The sequence below is a fragment of the Gymnogyps californianus genome, chromosome 1 (assembly GCF_018139145.2).
Source record: "Gymnogyps californianus isolate 813 chromosome 1, ASM1813914v2, whole genome shotgun sequence".
NCBI lineage: Eukaryota > Metazoa > Chordata > Aves > Accipitriformes > Cathartidae > Gymnogyps > Gymnogyps californianus.
In genome coordinates, this window is record NC_059471.1 from 164,489,591 (window position 1) to 164,506,929 (window position 17,339).

General features: G+C 49.0%; 1 protein-coding gene across 2 annotated transcripts; it reads right to left on the reverse strand.

Moving 5' to 3' along the window:
• Nucleotides 1–1,596: 1,596 nt before the first annotated feature.
• EMP1 (epithelial membrane protein 1) lies at nucleotides 1,597–16,791 on the reverse strand. 2 transcript variants are annotated; one of them, XM_050899249.1, is made up of 6 exons: nucleotides 16,698–16,791; nucleotides 8,721–8,788; nucleotides 5,228–5,345; nucleotides 4,173–4,275; nucleotides 3,925–4,065; nucleotides 1,597–3,316 (listed from the first exon to the last, which is right to left on the reverse strand). In XM_050899249.1, the coding sequence occupies exons 3-6, from the start codon at nucleotides 5,303–5,305 to the stop codon at nucleotides 3,153–3,155; spliced, it is 486 nt and encodes a 161-aa protein (XP_050755206.1). In that variant the 5' UTR covers nucleotides 5,306–5,345; nucleotides 8,721–8,788; nucleotides 16,698–16,791; the 3' UTR covers nucleotides 1,597–3,152. The 2 variants fall into 2 exon arrangements, with proteins under 2 accessions (XP_050755206.1, XP_050755197.1); XM_050899240.1 differs by lacking the exon at nucleotides 8,721–8,788.
• Nucleotides 16,792–17,339: the final 548 nt, after the last annotated feature.

Below are 17,339 nucleotides of genomic sequence, written 5' to 3' on the forward strand. Positions count from 1 at the left end.
CTCCATCACGCATGACGGTTATTTGGGAAGACAAACGCCACAACTCTGAATGTCTCCCCCTGCCTCCTTCTTCCCCCAGCTTTATATGCTGCGCATGACGTCCTATGGTATGGAATATCCCTTTGGTCAGTTGGGGTCAGCTGTCCCAGCTGTGTCCCCTCCCAACTTCTTGTGCACCCCCAGCCTACTTGCTGTCGGGGCAGTATGAGGAGCAGAAAAGGCCTTGACTCTGTGTAAGCACTACTCAGCAATAATGAAAACTTCTCTGTATTATCAACACTGTTTTCAGCACAAATCCAAAACTAGCTACTCCCCATGCTAGCTACTATGAAGAAAATGAACTCTATCCCAGCCAAAAGCAGCACAGTGTGTTCTGTCCTGCCAGTGCCCAATGTAATTGCCTGCCTGCCAGCCCCTAACGTAACAGGACTCAAGATGGTGGTGGGAGCTACCAGGTGTGGAGCAAAGACTGTCTCATTTGGAATGGGTTATACTTCAGGGACTACATCGACTAGGTTTGCCAGATGCCAGAGGACCCACTGATTTTTTCCAACTGTAGATTAGGGCACTGATCCTTTAAAAGCCCAAGTGGTTTTTCAGGCAAACCAAGCTGCCCAGAGTGTCCAATAGCCTTCATATCCTTGCTGAGCTGCCAATGACAACAGTTTGTGGTGAGGCAAAATTTGTTGGAGACCATTGTTCAAAAATTGAGACCATTGCCTGTGACATGTCCTGGGCATCTCAACAAAGTTGGGATTGCTTTGTCATCCTGTAAGGTATCATATTGTCACGTGTGATCTGTGCCCTGCTAGAAACAGGGCACGGATACCAGCCTAGCAGTGCGCATGCTCCTGCAAAGCTCCCTGGCTAGCATCCCCCGGTGTTCCCACCTCAGCCCCTGGCTCATGTCTCACCTGCCAGTGTTAGCTTGTAGCCAGAGGAGCCTTGTCCCCAGTGCTTGACTGGTCTTTGGTTACCCTGCACTTAGGAGTGCCAGGAGGATGAGGCACAGCAGGACTCCTGGAACCTCCTGAGACCAAGACAAGTGTCCACCCATCACACACCATGAGCCTTCCCACACCCAGCTGTGTTTGAGGTCCTTCTCTGGTGAAACTTCAGTTCCTGAAGATTCATGTCACTGTTCTGCCCTTAAATAGCATGTGTCTTAGCTCTCCCTAAGGTGGATTAATTGATAAAGAAAAATTTCCTACCCAGCTGATTCCCACTAGGCCTTACCTCACCTCATAGCTCACAGGATTGTGCCCCAAGTTTGCTGAGATCTGCCTGTGTCCTGGACTTTGGACTCCTTGCTCAAGCTCTAGAGCTGCTGAGGTGTTTGGTCAGACAACTCTAAGGAGGCAACAGCTATACCAACTCAAGTGGCCCAGGCAAACACCTCGGTGTTATACCTCTCTGTATTATCAATGCTGTTTTCAGCACAAATCCAAAACATAGCCCCATACTAGCTACTATGAAGAAAATTAACTCTGTCCCAGCCAAAACCAGCACAAGGGGTGAGCTTTGATTCAGTGAGAACAGCAAATGCTTCTATTAACAAATATCTGAAACACTAATAAAAAAAACAGAGAAAAGCTCTTTATAATAAAGAGAATCAGATTTTATTTTTATACCCTCAAAGTTAAAAATATGCATTTCAAAATATTTACAATGACTATATATGAAATAACCTTTGTTAATGAAACAGCAATATACAGTACTAGAATATATCCACCAAATTGATAAAGTCTACATAAGAAGAAAACGTAACAGAAAGAGAGAAAGAGAGAGAGAGGTAAATAGCATCCATGCACAATCTGCACCTGTATGTTTTTTTATACTCTCTGCCTTTTAGTTGTGGATGGAGTCACAGGAAGTTTTGACCTCTTGTCCCTTACAAAAGCCGCTTGTGACTGAGATTCTTCGAACTGACAGAAATTTGTGGGTTGCAGCAGTATCAATGCTTTACTTTCCCATGCCAGCTTTTCACATGGGGACCTTGTGTTACAGAGTGGACTCAAAATCTCTCAGCAACCCTGGGAGGTAGGTATAGTTTTATGGAAGAATTTGGCAGATGGAAAAGCACTGGGTTAAGTGACTGGCCTAAGGTTGTGCAGCAAGGAGCAGAACTCACAAGCCACTGCCTCATCTCTCCTAATCTCTCATTAGGGAATAGATTTCCTCTGCTAACCAGTATCATCTGCCTTTGAGATGAGCTGTGTCACAAGGTAGGGCTCTCAATTAATACCATGTACTGGGTGATGATGTGGGAAAAAAACCCTGCCTACAGATAAGGACTTGTCTCAGTAAAGATCTGCAATGTTGTAGTGCTGTTACCATGTTCTGGAGCTAAACAGAAGATTTTAGTGTAGACACACACCCAGATGATTCCCTCCCTGCATGTGCGTCATTGAGCAACTGCATCCTCTGTAATTAGGAACCCCTGTGTATCTTAAACCCCACACTTTCTCTCTCTCTCTCTGTCTCCCCCGCCCCATCATCCACGTCTGTATATTTGCCCTTCCTACCTGATTCAACCATGGGAATGTCAAGTAGTAGACAGAACAGCAAAAAAATTTGCTACGTTATTTCTGTAGATATTTTAATACAAATTTAATCTGATTTCTATTGGGTTGCTTCTCAATTTTATGTCTTTAACTTTCACATGTGTGCATATATATATATATATATAAAAAAATGTAACAAAAGGCCCATCCCATTTGTTTCAATGGACAAAAAAAGGGGTCATAAGCCTCACTGCCCAACCCACAAGGCACACCGAAAGGTAAGTGAGAAGGGCTCTAGGAAGGGAAAAAGATGTAGCCCTTGTTTTTGTGGTGCCCTTCAGTCATCACTGCTGAGCTTGAAGCTCTGTGAAGGTATGACATGACTTTGCAGAAAAGGAGAAGAGCTGTCTGGGTCACTTGCAGATTTCTGGTGCAATGGCCCCAGGAGTGCTAGATCAGTTGGAGCTGTTTCTCCCTCTCTTTGATGAAGGAGTTTCTGAGGATTCTAGCTTTGTTAGTGATTTTTCCATGGTGGTGGCAGTGGTGATGATGGTGGCTGTTTCTGTCTATTGGCCCAACAGTTCTCTCAGCAGAGCAATTCTTCCCCATTCCCAGTAGCCAACCCTCTCCCCTGGACTCCCATCAGCCTTATTTTTTCCTAAGAACAAGGTAGAGGATGCTGATGATGAAACTGAAGCAAAAGCAGATCCAGGCCAATATGAAGCAGTAGCCGTGGTGAGAACTTGTGGACTCGGGCATCTTGCCTGTGAACCGAGCTGTGTAAATGGAGACTCCAATCAGAATGCACAGCCCTGTGGGAAGGAAGGGGGAGAAGAAAGAGAGTTGGAAAACGCACAGAAACCAGCATTGCTGCAGGGCTTCTGAAGTACTGTTGTCCCCTGAGATTGTAATGCATGTCTTGTGCCATATGAGAGAGGGGCTGCTGCCCATTAGGCTTATTTATGGAGGATTTCTCTTGCAGACGTGATGACATAAGACACTTGGGGCTTGTTTAGTGGGTGCCATGGGGAATAAACCTTTGTTAGGAGGAAATCAGTAATAAGATCTGCAGACAGTTTAGTGCTACGTGTTGAATCCCATGAGCAGTAGCTGTCTAACTGTTTATTCCCCTGCCCTCCAAAATATTTGAATCCTTTTTGTTGTCTTTCAAAGGTATTTTGCAAAACCCATTGGGCTCTTCTAATGAAAATCTGGAAATATTTTCATTATATACAGTAAAAAAAAACCCAACACTTTCCAATTCCTCAGTACTTTGTTTTATCGAAAAAATGGGCCACTGGAAACGTTTAGCTGGCTGACAGCCTCCCCTGATGGCCATGTGTGGCAGACACGTGTGGCTACTTGTACTTGCAGAGGCAGCGGGACGCATGCAGAGCAATCGCAAGGCGTGCATACTTACAGCAAACCAGCATGATGGCTCCAGTGATGTAGAAACGTTTGCCTTTCTCCAGGGTGAACAGCTGGACAATGAACATGACAAGCGCAATGACGGAGAAAATGATCGAGAGGATCATAAAGGCTTGCACGGCTTTGAGGGAAGCTGTGAACACACAGGGAATAGATTTGAGAAGGTCAGGACTCAGCCTTGGTATTGTGCACCAAGGTCCTGCAATTCATCACCACAATGAAAATGCAGATGTATCTTACCCTCATCACGACTGTTGACTGGCAGCTGCTCGCAGGTCTTGTTGCACAGTAGCCAGAGTCCCGATGAGGCCGTTCCTAAGTTGGAAGTACCCACCATCCAAACCTGAAACAGGATGAAGCAGTTGCGTCAAGGGGGAGGGGGGCTTCCTTGCTCTTCTGGCCAGTTGTCAGACTGAACCGTAAGGGGAGCAAGAGTAGCCCAAGTGCCACGAGACAGAGAGCTGAAAAAGTCAGCATGTGTCAGCAGCAGATGAACAGCCCAAGCGGGTGGGAGATGACGCAGGCTTCCAAAGCCAGGATGCATTTAGTCCAGGCAAAACACCGGGGAAGTCTGTTCCCATGATCGGGGGGAAATTGCTCAGACCATCCTCTCCTTCTCCCCCGTGCGAGGCGGCAGGAGGGCACGGTGGGGCGAGCAAGCTGCCGAGACGGGTGCGAGGGGCCCCCCGAAATCCGCCCCAGCGGGGGGCGGGGGGCGCGGGGAGACCCCGGCCGCGCCGCCCCCGCCGAGCCGCCAGGGGTCACCCTCGCCCCGGGTTTCCCCAGCGGCCGGAGGCGGGGGGGGGGGGGCGGCTGCCCCCCCTTTGCTTGGGCTTTCCATCAGGAGCAGCGCTGGGAGCTCTGCTTGTGGCGGCCCCCCCCCAGCCCCCGGCAGCGGGCTGCTGCCGTTAAAACAGACAGGCATGGGGGAGCGCCCAGTTGTGCAACAGCCTGGCCGCCAGATGGGATGATAAATACCGCTTCAGAGCCGTCATCTGCTGATCTCCCCTGCTCCTCATTGCGCTCTCTTGGATGAAGAGTGTTGAGGTGCCGCTGGCTCTGGGATTTGGGAGCGGGAGGCAGCAGGCAGAGGCTGCGTCCCATACCACCCCGGCTGCCTTTCTGCTCCTTGAGCGCACCCATCACTGCTTCATATTTACTCATGGCCGTGAGTGGGTGTCCCTCACCTATAGACCTGAGCACCCACCCACCTGTCCCCCTGCCAGCTGTATAAAGGGCTGGCTGCTGCTGCGGAAGGCGACAGCCGTGTCTTATCCAGGGTGGTCTCTACTTACGTTGGCAATGGTGGAGACAAAGAGCATGATGACAGTGGCGATGTGAACCACAAAGATACCAGCCAGTAGCACCAACATCTTGGGTCCCTTCTAGGTGGTGTCACCGATACAGAGAACTCTAGAGGAGAACAAGAACAGAGGGAGGAGGTGAGGGGAAGGGCTGAATCAAAGAATAGCATTACTATAAGCTTTATTTACATGCAAGAAAACAGATTGATCTTAAATCCATTCTGGAAGCATGTAGTCACAAAAAAACATCGCTAAAACCTTTGTCAAAATCTGCAAGAGAGTTGCTCAAGAGGTTAAAGAAAGCCTGGAGGTAAAGGAACCAGTCTGGGAGGAGATGTAGAGCAGGGGTAGTTAGCTTGGGGGCATTTTAAAAATAGCCTGTGTATATACACAGGTTGCTTAAATTGGTGTGTGGTTATGTAAAGTAAAAATGACATACTCCAGGCCTACACTCCAGGAAGAGGAGTTTTTGCCTACAGGATTCACAGAGGTCAGGAAAGATTTTCTTTTCCTATTCTCCCTTTCCCTCTCGTGGCACAGCCTCCTCCAGCTGGTCTGGGACACAGACAGGTGGTGTGGAGTGGAGGACTGTGTGTTCCTGGGTGCATCAGATGTTGAGCAGCAGTGGAGAGTGGACTGAGGGGCTACCCCTACTCAATGGCCCGCTCCATTATGTGAAGAAAATAACCAGAACAGAAACACCACTGAGGTGTTCTGGGGGAGAGGAAGATGCTTAGGTTTGCAATGAAAACTGCCTGTTTCCCTTTTAAAACTTGAGGCATGCAGATCACTTTATTACTGCAATAAGATTCTCTTATAATGCAAATTCCTCTTTGGTTTGTTTTGGGTTTTTTTTGCCTCTGTGCCCTGCAAGCTTTTACTTTTTGTGAGAGTCCCTGTCATTGATGAACATGTGATTGGAAAGGGAGGGGAATGTGCTTTAGATAGCTCTCATGACACTGTTAGTCAAGGCTGCTGACTTCTCCCCTGAAAACGTGAAATACAAGGAACAAATCTAAGCTGTGAGAGTGAGTGCAGACAATTCACACAAAGTGAGTGAGCATATTTGTCCTCCTTTCAGGCATTTATTAGTAATCGTGCAGTATAGCCACAGAAATCAGGCAGAAAAGTTTACTGGGTCCACTTGGTGGCCGGTGAAAGACTGCTTCCTAGAAAGTTTCACAGGGCTGTGTTGCTCTTTCTCTTGGTAGTGCTGGTACTGAAGAGCAGTATCAAGTATGTGATTAATGTTGGCTGTCACATTATTTTGGTCCAGGTGACTCAGGTAAGGTTTGACGCTGTCACCATTTGTACAGGGTGTGGTAACATTGTCATGGAACAACACAATTATACTTTATGATGTCTTTCACGCAAACTGTAACAAAAGGCTTTGTAAAGTCCCATAAACGTGGAGTTTTTTACTCAATGACTCCACCTTCTCCACTCATGTCTTTCCTCTCATTGTGGCCATGTGTGGGAGTGTATTCCTGTAAAGTACTGCAGCTATTCCTTGCACTGCTTTGCATACAGTTTCCCAAACCACAGCGGGCAGGCAGGCTTCTCCATCAGTGGCTCTTTGTCCAGTTCAGTATTAGCTGATGACCAGGAGGAATTCCTTGAGTTCAGGATCTCAAGGAACCAGCTCTGTTAGGTCACTCCTCCCACCCAAACAAGGCCACTCCTTAGAAAGACAGATTAGGTTTGGTGACTGGTCCTATCTCCTCAGCAAGAACTTGTCTGCTGTGAGGTTTCCTTCACCTGGGAGAACTCTCTGGAGTTGTTTAGCCCAGGCTTGCTTGTCTGCTTTGGGGTGTCCCAGAAAACTCCTCATGGACTAGGGCTTGATTTGCCTGGATGGCCTGGTCACTGTGCCCTCTCTTGTCACAGTACCTCCCTTAGTGATAATCTTGGAGAAAGTACAGCCTTCTTAGGAGTTCCTCTCTGACTGTAGTGACAGTCATTTATGAGTTCAGCATTGCTAAAATCCAGGTTCTCAATACTACATGCACGCTACCACATGAACACACCTGACCTGAGCGTTAAACCCCTTCTTTCTTTTGACTGCAACAGGAATGAGGGTTTCAAAATGCTGGATGGCAACTGATACGGATATCGCCCCTGTACCTTGAGTTGAGAAACTATTGCTGTTGCCATGACTAAGTTATATACCTGCAGCAGGTGCCTTGAATAGAACCTCTGAGTCAAATCTTCCCATCCCTTTGACTACTCGTCATCCTTTTTTCTGATTACCTTGGTTCTTACACAAACTGTAACGAGTCCTCTTGCCACCATAGTGTATTGGTATGCATACACCAAACTGTGGCAAATTTGCCTGCTGTGACTTTTGCCTTTACTGAACAGTGGCTAAACTTTCTTCTTTCTTAGATGGACGTATTTTTCCATGGCCTCTTTAAAAACTAATTCAGCAGTTTTTTTCCCGATTATTTTTGAGGACCTTCAGAAAAGCCCTGTACTTGAAAGACTAAAAACCTACTTTCATGACACCCTAACGGACTAGAACAGTCCTTTTAAATGCGTCTTCTGTTTGCATTCAGAAATGAAAATGAGGGATAAATGTTACTTTTCAATGTGAAAAAAAAACCCTACACCCAGAACTTTGTCCAATATGCTAAGAAAAAAACCAAATGCTTTATTCCCTTTGCTTTTTCTGCCCTGTTCTTGCACTGCTTGAGAGCACTGTTAGTTCAGGTGCTTTCAGTGCACCTACTTCCTGAGCATGTCAGCACCTATCCATGAATACACACGCTATCAAATGCAAACTCCCCCGGGGATATGTGCTCACAGTTTAGTTTTGATTCTTTGTGAGTTAAAGCACAAGCCTCCCTCTCTATTCATTTGCTTTCCCCTTCCTTCATCTCTCCCTGCCTTTTAAATAAAACACTAGAGAACAATCCCAAAGGAGCAGTGGGTGAACGAACGGCATTGAAATAGAGTCATCTCTGTCTCTGACGATACAGCACAGACTTTTCCTCCCATTAGACAGAGAAGCTGGCAAAGCACTGGTGACAGGATACTCTTTCCATTTGTTAAGTGTGAGACATCTTTCTCCGCTACAGGGTGGGGTCACATTGCTGGAGCAATAGGACACAATTGCATGCAAATGCCTTTTCTTCCATTCCCCTACCTAAACTGCAGCTGGATTTGGAGCTCCTCAGGCTCTTCTTGGGCTATGAGTCAGTCTTAGCCTTCCTAGAGCTGCCAGTTTTTTCCACTGACTCACCCCAAAGCTCCCAAAACCACAATTATTTAACCCTGCAAGTGTTCAGGACACTCTGTCAGTTTTAGGACTGCTTCTCAAGAACCAGTCAAGCAACCAGGTTGTGAATCCTGCATTGAGCCTCCTGGCGTGCCTTCCAGAGGAAAGACCCCAGCTAAGCCAAGAAAAACAGAGCTGAGACATAAGAGTAGAATGACTACTGAGGTAGGACAGGCTGGTGGGGAAGAAGGAGTGAAGGTCATGCACCTGCTGAACAGCTTGCGTGAGTCAAGAGAAGATCTTGCACTGATGAAAGTGGACTGAGTTTCCTTTTCCTGGGTGATGGATGAGGAGAAATAACAAGCCACACCAACAGTAACAATTAATAACAATCACCACAGCAGCCTTCAGCACAAAAAAGCCTACAGATAAGCATGACAGACTCCTATCTGTGTAGAGACTATTTCTCTGACCATGCAGGAGTACACGTACTGGGGAACGACACATAGCTCTGCTGCACCCTAGTTCAAGTTCAACCAGGCAAGCACTATCCGTTAAAAACTAAGACAAAGTCTACTCATGCAGGCAAAGTGTAGCCACCCGTATCGCCCCTCTGTGTACTTAAGTGTTTCGGATCCTTCTATCTGGAGGGCAATCTGGAGAAGTGAGTCCTTGCCCTTGGTTTGCTGCTTCGCAAAGCATCAGGATGGAATGCAAAGTGCCACTCGGAGATATGAAAAAGGCCAACGGTATAGTTCCTCAAATACAGGGAGTGGGTTACTCAAGAGGGTAAGCCAGATTAGGTAGTCGTCCTTTGTTTCTGGCAGAAGGTGCACTGCAGTGAAAGAAGTAGAGGGCAAGTGTACAGGATGTTTCTGCAGGAATGATCAGGTTGGTTGGGGTGAAAAATCAGAGCACTCTCAACTGAATCTGAAATATTTCAGATCTGAAGTGTTCCTAAGGGATGTAGCTCATCTGACTTCCATTCCCATTCTCCTCTCTGAACTGAGGTTCCTGCTTGGGACTGCCTCTCCCAGGGTGAGTTGGTGAGGTGTACTGTGAGAGATGCTGGCTGAGGGGAGAACTCAGCCAATAGCCTATAGCAGCCTATAGTGTCTGGGGAGCAGAGGACCTGTAAATCACACCACCTGTGAGCAGCGTGGTGACCTCTGACTCCTCTAAAACTCGTTTTTCAGCTGAATTCCCTTGGGTTTGATACATTCAGTTTCTCAACAAGGGAAAGATGGCATTTTGGTGAAAAAGCAAATGCTTTTGGCCAGAATGTCAACAAAAATCTGCATAGATTGAAAGCAACCAAGATGAAAGAAATTCTGCCTTCCCCAGCTGCCACCACAGAATATAAGGAATGCAGTAGTAAGTCAGACCAGTGGTCTGTCTCACCCAGTATGCTGTCTCTCATGGTGGCAGTAGGAGATCCAATATTTAGAGAAAGCATGTGAACCTGGCCACTGTCTGAGGTAGCACAAAGTCACACCAGGAATACTGGTGGTTCGAATCAGGGCCAAGGCCACTTGGAAAGGAAGGGGAAAATTGGAGAGGACGGGACAGAAAAAGAAAACTATTTGATATTGTTTGAGACAGCCACAAACTGCCATCTCTGTCACTGGTGCATTCCTCGGTGCAAAGCCAACCCACAAATAGCAATGCTGCCATGATGCTACCAGTAAGGGAAACCTCGGGGTGGGATAAAAACTTCTGCACAATTTGTAGAGCTGCCTTTTGACTGAGCTGAGGCCCTGACTGCATCTTAGCCCTGCTACAGCTGCACGCCTTGTCATTTTGTGCAATATGAGCATGAGTCCTCATTGTGCCCAGGGTCATTTGGCAGGATGCAAAGATGTGAAGATCTCTGTGATCTTCTGGTGGCATGGTGACTTTGGACCCATCACATTGTTAATAGAAAGCTCATGACAACATTAAACAACCACAGGGAAGGATCTTTTTGCTTTCACCCTTTGCTCTGTTTCTTGCTTCAGATCCAGCTGAATCCAGAGTCCTTGCTGACTCCAGACTTTTATAAACCACTGTACGCCAGCACTGCTGTTGACAACCTGGTTTTGACAGACTGGCCTGACTCAATTTACAAGTCAGATGCTTTTTATAGACATGTGGATGAGTAGGCTGGTGCCTCTGGAAAGAGATTTCACTCATGTGGGAAAAGGGTTGGGCAGGAGGTGTGCGTGGGCACACGGGGACCTTTGGAGCCTCTGGTTTATGGCAGTGAGAAGATTTTGTGCATGCATGGGTGGTGGCTGTGGTGACCACATGGGGTACAGCGAGGCTGTAAAAGTAGCAGATGAATGTCAACAAAAGGAAAGTGTAGAGCAGCCTGAGGGGCTACAACTGGAAATAAGTTTAAGTAAATGGAAGATTTTGTCTGGTTCTTGGCAAGTGTTTCCTGGTGGTATGGTCTCCAAGGGATCAGGGGAATTGCTTTCCCAGGGGAGTGGTAAAGCCCCAGCATCTGAATCATTTCTTGTGAGACCAGACAAAGTCCTCAAGAATCCACCCTTGGTAACGAACCTCCACTCGCTGAGAGATGCAAGGGGGAGTCATGAAAAATGACACACAAGGGTTTTCCAGCTCTCATGCTTGTGATTCATATGAGAGTGGGGAAATATCAGAGCTCTTAGGGCAGACAGTGAGAAATTGGCATTTTCTCCAGAAGAAACCACCCTCAAGCACTCAGCCATGTGACAACATCAGCTGAAACTCCAAAGCTCGGTTGGCAGTAGGAAGGGGAAGAGACAGCTGCCTGGGGCCTGGCAGGCAGCCAGCAGCCGCTGCTGGAGGAAAACACTGTCACTCCTCACACTAGACATGCAAAGGAAGGGCTGGGACTGATGGCAGCGAGTAAGAGGGAGGGGTGGGGAAGGGGACCTCAGAGCTAATGGAAGGACAGAAGTGTTCCTTTGCACCTTTGGAGGTGCAGTGGGGAGCACCCTCACCCCTTAGCATGTTGGATGGTCCCTGGGTGGGTTAATTAGACACGGGAGTTGCCGGGACTTGCAGGGGTTCAGGCAAGATGCCGAGATACGCAAGAAACATTTGTGGGAGGACTGACGGTCTGGGCGATGACATGGTGTGTGTAGAGGTGTGCATCTGCAGCTCCGCGTGGCTCCCCCTGTGAATGGGAGTGTGCATCTTTGGTTTCCCTGTGAGCAGAGCTGAACCATGTGTGTGAGTGTGTGTCTGTCTGTGTGCGTGCTCATGCATGGCTTCCTTATGGGTGCGCATATCTATCTGTGCGACTTTGACACTGACAGTGCCCATGTGGGAGAAACCATCTGACAGCTCTGACAGGAAAGTTCAGGTTACAGTGTGGTGCGAGCAAAAGTGCACAGATCATTTCTGGTGGGAATTCCTGCTTTTCCTCCTTACAACAGCCTTTAGATAGAGGTAGAAGGTCTGTGGAGCCCACATCAGCTGTGCTTTTGGCTGCATTTTTAAATTAAAACTGCAATTCTCTGATTTACATAGACAGTTTTGTAAAGATCTTCCCTTTATTTTTCAAGGGAGGGTAACTCTGAAAAAGAAGTGGCTCCTTATCAGATAGCATCCCTCTCTCAAGGTACAGCCTATGAGACACTGAGGTCAATGCAACTCAGGCATCTAAAGAGTCTGAGCTTTTGGGTCAGTCTGCCTCCAGGGTGTCCTTGTTCCTGCAAGCCAGCTTGGAAAAGACTGTGCAGGATTAAATTGCAAAATTGTGTGATAGCTCCTTCTTTCAACCCACAGTGCACGAGTGATGGACTGGGGGGAGCAGGGGCGTAAGCATAAAGCAGAAGCGAGAGGATGCTGTGAAGCCTGGAGTTGGTCGGTGCTTTGTGCAGGGTGGGGTAAAGGTGGTCGTGAGGTAAAATGCCCCATCTGGCTTCAAGAGGGCTTCTTACACTTGTGATTAGTATGGGCTGGCAGAACGGTATAAGGGTCATTCTAGCTCATGTTACATGCAGAAATGGCTTTCCAGGAGGCATCAAGAACTCCCCTTGTCGGGGCACACCACGCTGGCCTGGCTGCAGCTGCTGGAGGCCAGCTAGCAGGCAGGTTGGCTCAGCTGCCTGAGCTGGCATGACCAGCGGCTCTGACAGTCTCAGAGCCCAGCTTTCCTTCAGCAGTGGTCCATGTTCCTGGAGCTGGTCTTCAGCAACCCCCTGACCAGCCTGCTCCCAGCTCTGAGCATTTTGCAGCTCTCCCCTCTTGCTCCCACGGCTCTCACTGTCCTTTCCAGATGCTTGCTGGGGCTGGTAGGGGAGATGTCTCTCCGGAATGAGAAGAATGTGGACTCTGGACCCAGTCGTGGCAGCTGCTTTCACAACTCCCCTCCTTGAGCAGACTCTGCCCTGAGAGGGCAGAAGGAGAGCGAAGGTCCTCGTCCTGGATTTCCTCTAATCCAAACGTATTGCCAGGTGGCCCCACATCACAAGAGCTAAGACTTTGGCGTGAGTCACTGCTCACCTGCCGTCAACCACTCCAACGCTCATAGTTCATTGCATTTCTCTGCAAGGCTGGGGATGACCTAGCCCAGGATCTGTCCCTGGGTTCTCATCGTGGGTGTCTCCCCATGCCTGTGGTACAGACTGGTTTTCACAGGGGAAAGGGGATAGATCTTAATTATGAGCTTGGCAAACCAGTCACTCCCACGGGCAACGTGGGTTCTGGAGCTGAGTTGTCCTAACCTGTCCCTCCCTACCATGACAAGGCATGGGCTACGTTTGGTCTTACTCAGAGAGCAGCTTCCATGTACTCTCTGCCCTGCTGCAAACAGTTCAGGAGGAGGAGGGTGCGTGGAGCTGCAAATTTGGCCAGGGTTTCCTTTGTTCATTGTCCGGCTGTTCTAACTAAGGAGGTACTTTCCAAAACTCTCCCAGCAGGGTTTAAAGAAATCATGCTCCAGATGGTAGCCCCCAGATGTGCTGCTTTGCTGCCCTCCCTGCAGTGTAACAGCAGAAAGCAGTTTAAGAAAGGAGGCACTTCAGATTTCCCTCTGGGCAGTTTATATGGGGAACTGCTGCTGGACCCTGTGTCATGCTGTGGGATGACTGGGTGTGGACTGGCTTTGACAGAGGATCTGTATAGTCACATCTGAACTGGTGCTTCAGCATGTTTATTCAGGGCCAGTATTACAGCACTGTGCCTACCAGTTAGTTATCAGTCCTGGCAGGGGTGTCAAAAGAGCAGGGCCATGGCAAAGAGCCTCCTTTTCTGTGCACGCTGCTTTGCCTCAGCAGAAAAGGCCCATGAAGTACTAAGCATCCATCTTCAGATGGGGAGATAGGAAATCCCCTTCCTTGCCCTCCCTTTTGGACGTGTAAAAGAGCACCTCTGGATCTCTTACTTCTCCCTTCCTTGAAGGAAGAGTAAAGAAATCTCATCTTTTAGTCCTTTTTCATTACTTTTTTTGCAGGAGAACAAGAGGAAGGAAAAAATTAGGAGTGCCACGCCCTGCAGCCTGCCCTGTGTTGTGTTGGGTGACAGTGCTGTCACCTCCCTATTGAAGGGTACAGGCACGGGAGCCCACTGAGACCAAAGGGATCTAGTAGTGCTATTTCTTGCGTTGTGGGGTACTTGAGGTCAGAGGGCAAATCTCAGCCCGGCATCAGATGCCTCCCCCTTCGCCACTGGGTGTAGCACTCAGTGAAGAGAGCACCCATCCAGCAGCCAAAGGGAACTGGGGGGGTGAGCAGGTGGAAACGTGCCATGGAAGGGCTGTCGCAGCTGCCGCGTGGGGTTGATGGGGCCTGTGAAGCCCCGTGGGAGCGGGCACGGCTAAGGAAGCAGGCTGTACCCCACCATCCTTCCCGCTTTTGCTCTGAGGAAACTCAAGCAGGCGCAGGCTGAGTACCATGTGCCAGCCTTGCAGCTGGGAGGGTGTGAATAGAGGAGAGGAGGATTCGTGCTTGCAGCAAATGTCCCCCATCTCATTATAAACAAGGCCCTGAGGTTGGTCTTTTAAAAAAAAAAAACCGCTGGCTATTATCAGCAGATCTCCCAGAACTGTTTCAAAATACAACCTCTGCTCCACCCCAGGCCACCAAACAGTAATTCCTGCATGCACTTGCATTGCTTGCACACTGCAAAATTCAAAGACCACTGGCTAGGCCAGCAGGGCTGGTTTTCCAAGCCCAGGGCTCTCTGTCCTCAGCAGGGTACTGGGGAGCACTAGCAACCCTGCAGCTCTGAGGCACCCACTCCAAAACTGGGTGTTTCTCCACAAGATCCCATGTCCCTCCTCCATTAATGTGTCCCTGGGTGTGGCTCAACTCCATCTCTCTCAGATGTCTACCTCAGCATGGCACGTGCCCGGTGGAGATGCCCAGCTCCACACGAGGGTAGCCTGGATGAATGGCTCAGGCTGTGCCACGTGTTTGAATGGTTAGTCATAGCTGGGGGGAGCTTCCATGGGAGCCTACTGGGCAGAACTCCTTAGGTGGGTGTGCAGTGCCTCACATGAAGGAGCTGCACGTCAGAGTGTGCTTCCAGGCACTGCAGTGTTAGTGATAGTGAGATACCTCAATTTTGATCCTTTTCCTATGCTGAGCCCCAAGGGAGCAAATAGAAATAAGCTGCCTTTAAGCCTGCACTCTCTCAGTGCACACAGTCCCCAGGTTTGACAGCTGTGTGAGGTGGGCTGGGTGGAGGCATTCGGCTGACTTGAACCCCTGTTATTAAAGGAACAATAGCTAATGGGCTCCAAGTTTTCACACTCTTCATGCCCAGCTCCCTCTTGTGTGTTTGCTCAGAAAAGAATCCCACTCCGTCCAGAAATGTCACGTGGGCAGTTCCTGGGCAAAGGTGCTCTCAGAGGTGCCTTGAGGAATTCAAAGCTTTTGAGTGAAAGTTGCCACAGCAATTTTTTTTTTTTTTTTTTTTTTTTGCAAACTGATTTCATTGTTAATTGTGGTAAATTACAACTTCCAAAAACGCTTTCTACCCAGACTGATTGCTGACTGCCCTGGAAACACTCGCTGCCTCAGTCAGCTTCCCTACCACTCAAACACATCTATTTCTCAGGCAGGAGGCACCCCTGCATGACCGAGCCACAAGCAGTAGGGCCAGGGGGGACCTCGAAATTCACAAAATCCATCCTTCTGCCACAAGGTTAAGGCCAGCTCACCTTCTTGGCCATTCATATAGTAACTGTCCACAGCACCAGCCTGAGCCCCAGCCGTTCCTGGCCGGACTGGGCTAAATACTGTTTCAGTCTCTTTCAGACACATGAAACTGTGCAGGGGAGGGCTAGGTTCCTGCAACAGGAACCAAAGCCTGGTGCCAACAAACTGCCTTTGCTGCACTCCCTTTCTCAGACCTTAAAAATAGTTCAGATTTGACCGCAGGATACAAACCATAGCAGACAGATGAAGTGAGAGAACTGGTGACCAAGAGGAGGGAGGGAGGGGGTGGTTGCGTGGAAAAAGGCAGGTGAATAGGGAAAATTGCCAGTCTCTGCAATCCTACACTTCCCATCAGTGCCTCCCTCCACCACACCCTACCATGCAGCCCGCGGTGCTCTTAGCAATTCCACCCGCTCCCTCACTTCGCCTCTCAGTGCTCCCCACTCCAGGGTCCGTGCTGCCAAGGAAGGCGTAGCATGCATTTCTGCCCATCGCATGGCTTTGCTTAAGAACTGGGGCTTTGCTTCAGCTTCAGGAGCCAAGACCCCAACAGAAAAAGAGAAGTCCTCTCCATTTTACCCCAAAATCTGCACCTTTGGGGCCTCTCAGACTTCACTTGGAATGATTGTTGTTGTTTTAAATTAAAGCTTGGCAAACTACTGATGGAGGGGAGAGAGACATGCAGAAAAATGCGAGCGAGAGCCAGAAATGCTGAACCAGCAGCCCTAGTTTCAAGCAGGTGTTTTCTCACGTTTGTAAACAATGCTACTCCAAAAGCGCATGGCAGCTCATACGCCGGGGCTGGCCCAGATTGGGCACCCTGTGCCTGCGCCCTGGCTGCACATGCCCTGGAGGTGAAAATAACATTGCTGCTGCCAGCACTCTACGGTTGCAACTGGGACGCCTTGCAGTGTCGCTTTGCCCCGTAACGCAGCTGGATTTCAAAACAAAAGCTGAAAGGTTAAGGTGCGTCCCGTAGCCAGCTCGTGTGCCAAGTTGAAGAGAAGTGGCAGAGCAGAGGAGAAAAGCAGGCTGGAGCTGCTGGGCGAGGGGAGCAGGCACCAGTGAGGGAGAAAAGTCGCTGAGGATTTTCAAGAGCAGCTCTTACCGTGTGGGCTGGGGCCAGTCCTGGCACCTGTAGGAGCAGGAGCGTGCTGGGCTGCAGTGCTGATGTCCGTGAGCGCGGAGCTGTAGTGAAGGGGAGTGACCTGGTGGTGGTTTAAGTTTCCTCCGGTGGTGCAGGAGGGTGGTGTCTTTCCGCTCTCTTTTAAAGGAGTTACTATGAATCAGTCTGCCTTTAAAGAGAGGGAGAAGGGGGAAAAAAAAAATTAATGAGCTACGCCCTGCTTTGTTGGCAGGGAGTCAAGAGTTGCTGGGAGGAAACCAGAGTTTCAAAGAAATCTGTGCAGGGCTGTATCTGACTCAGTGTGCAGTACAGAGACCGCAGCCTGGAAAAACGACTGACGCTGATCCAGCTGAGTAATAGAGGCCCACAACAGCATCTGTTTATAAAACTAAACTTCTGGTTGTCATAAAAAAAAATGTATAGTTACAAATGTGGCAACCGGACTTCAACAATACAAACACTCAAACAAACAAACAGCCGGTTGGCAGGGGGCATCGTGAGGCTGGGTGAGTCACAGCATGCCCTTCCCGTGCTGCACAGAGAGAAGTCACCGAGGTTGGCGGCGCGGGGGAATGCAAATCAGACCTGTGGGCTTGGCATGGACAAGACTTTTGGGAATATACC

Bases quoted from the DNA above. Each gene is read 5' to 3' on its own strand.
- EMP1 (XM_050899240.1), bottom strand. From the start codon at position 5,305: ATGTTGGTGCTACTGGCTGGTATCTTTGTGGTTCACATCGCCACTGTC. The intron at 4,276-5,227 runs GTAAGTAGAGAC...ATCCTGTTTCAG, and splicing joins TTGTCTCCACCATTGCCAAC to GTTTGGATGGTGGGTACTTC. The intron at 4,066-4,172 runs GTAAGATACATC...GTGTGTTCACAG, and splicing joins AGTCAACAGTCGTGATGAGG to CTTCCCTCAAAGCCGTGCAA.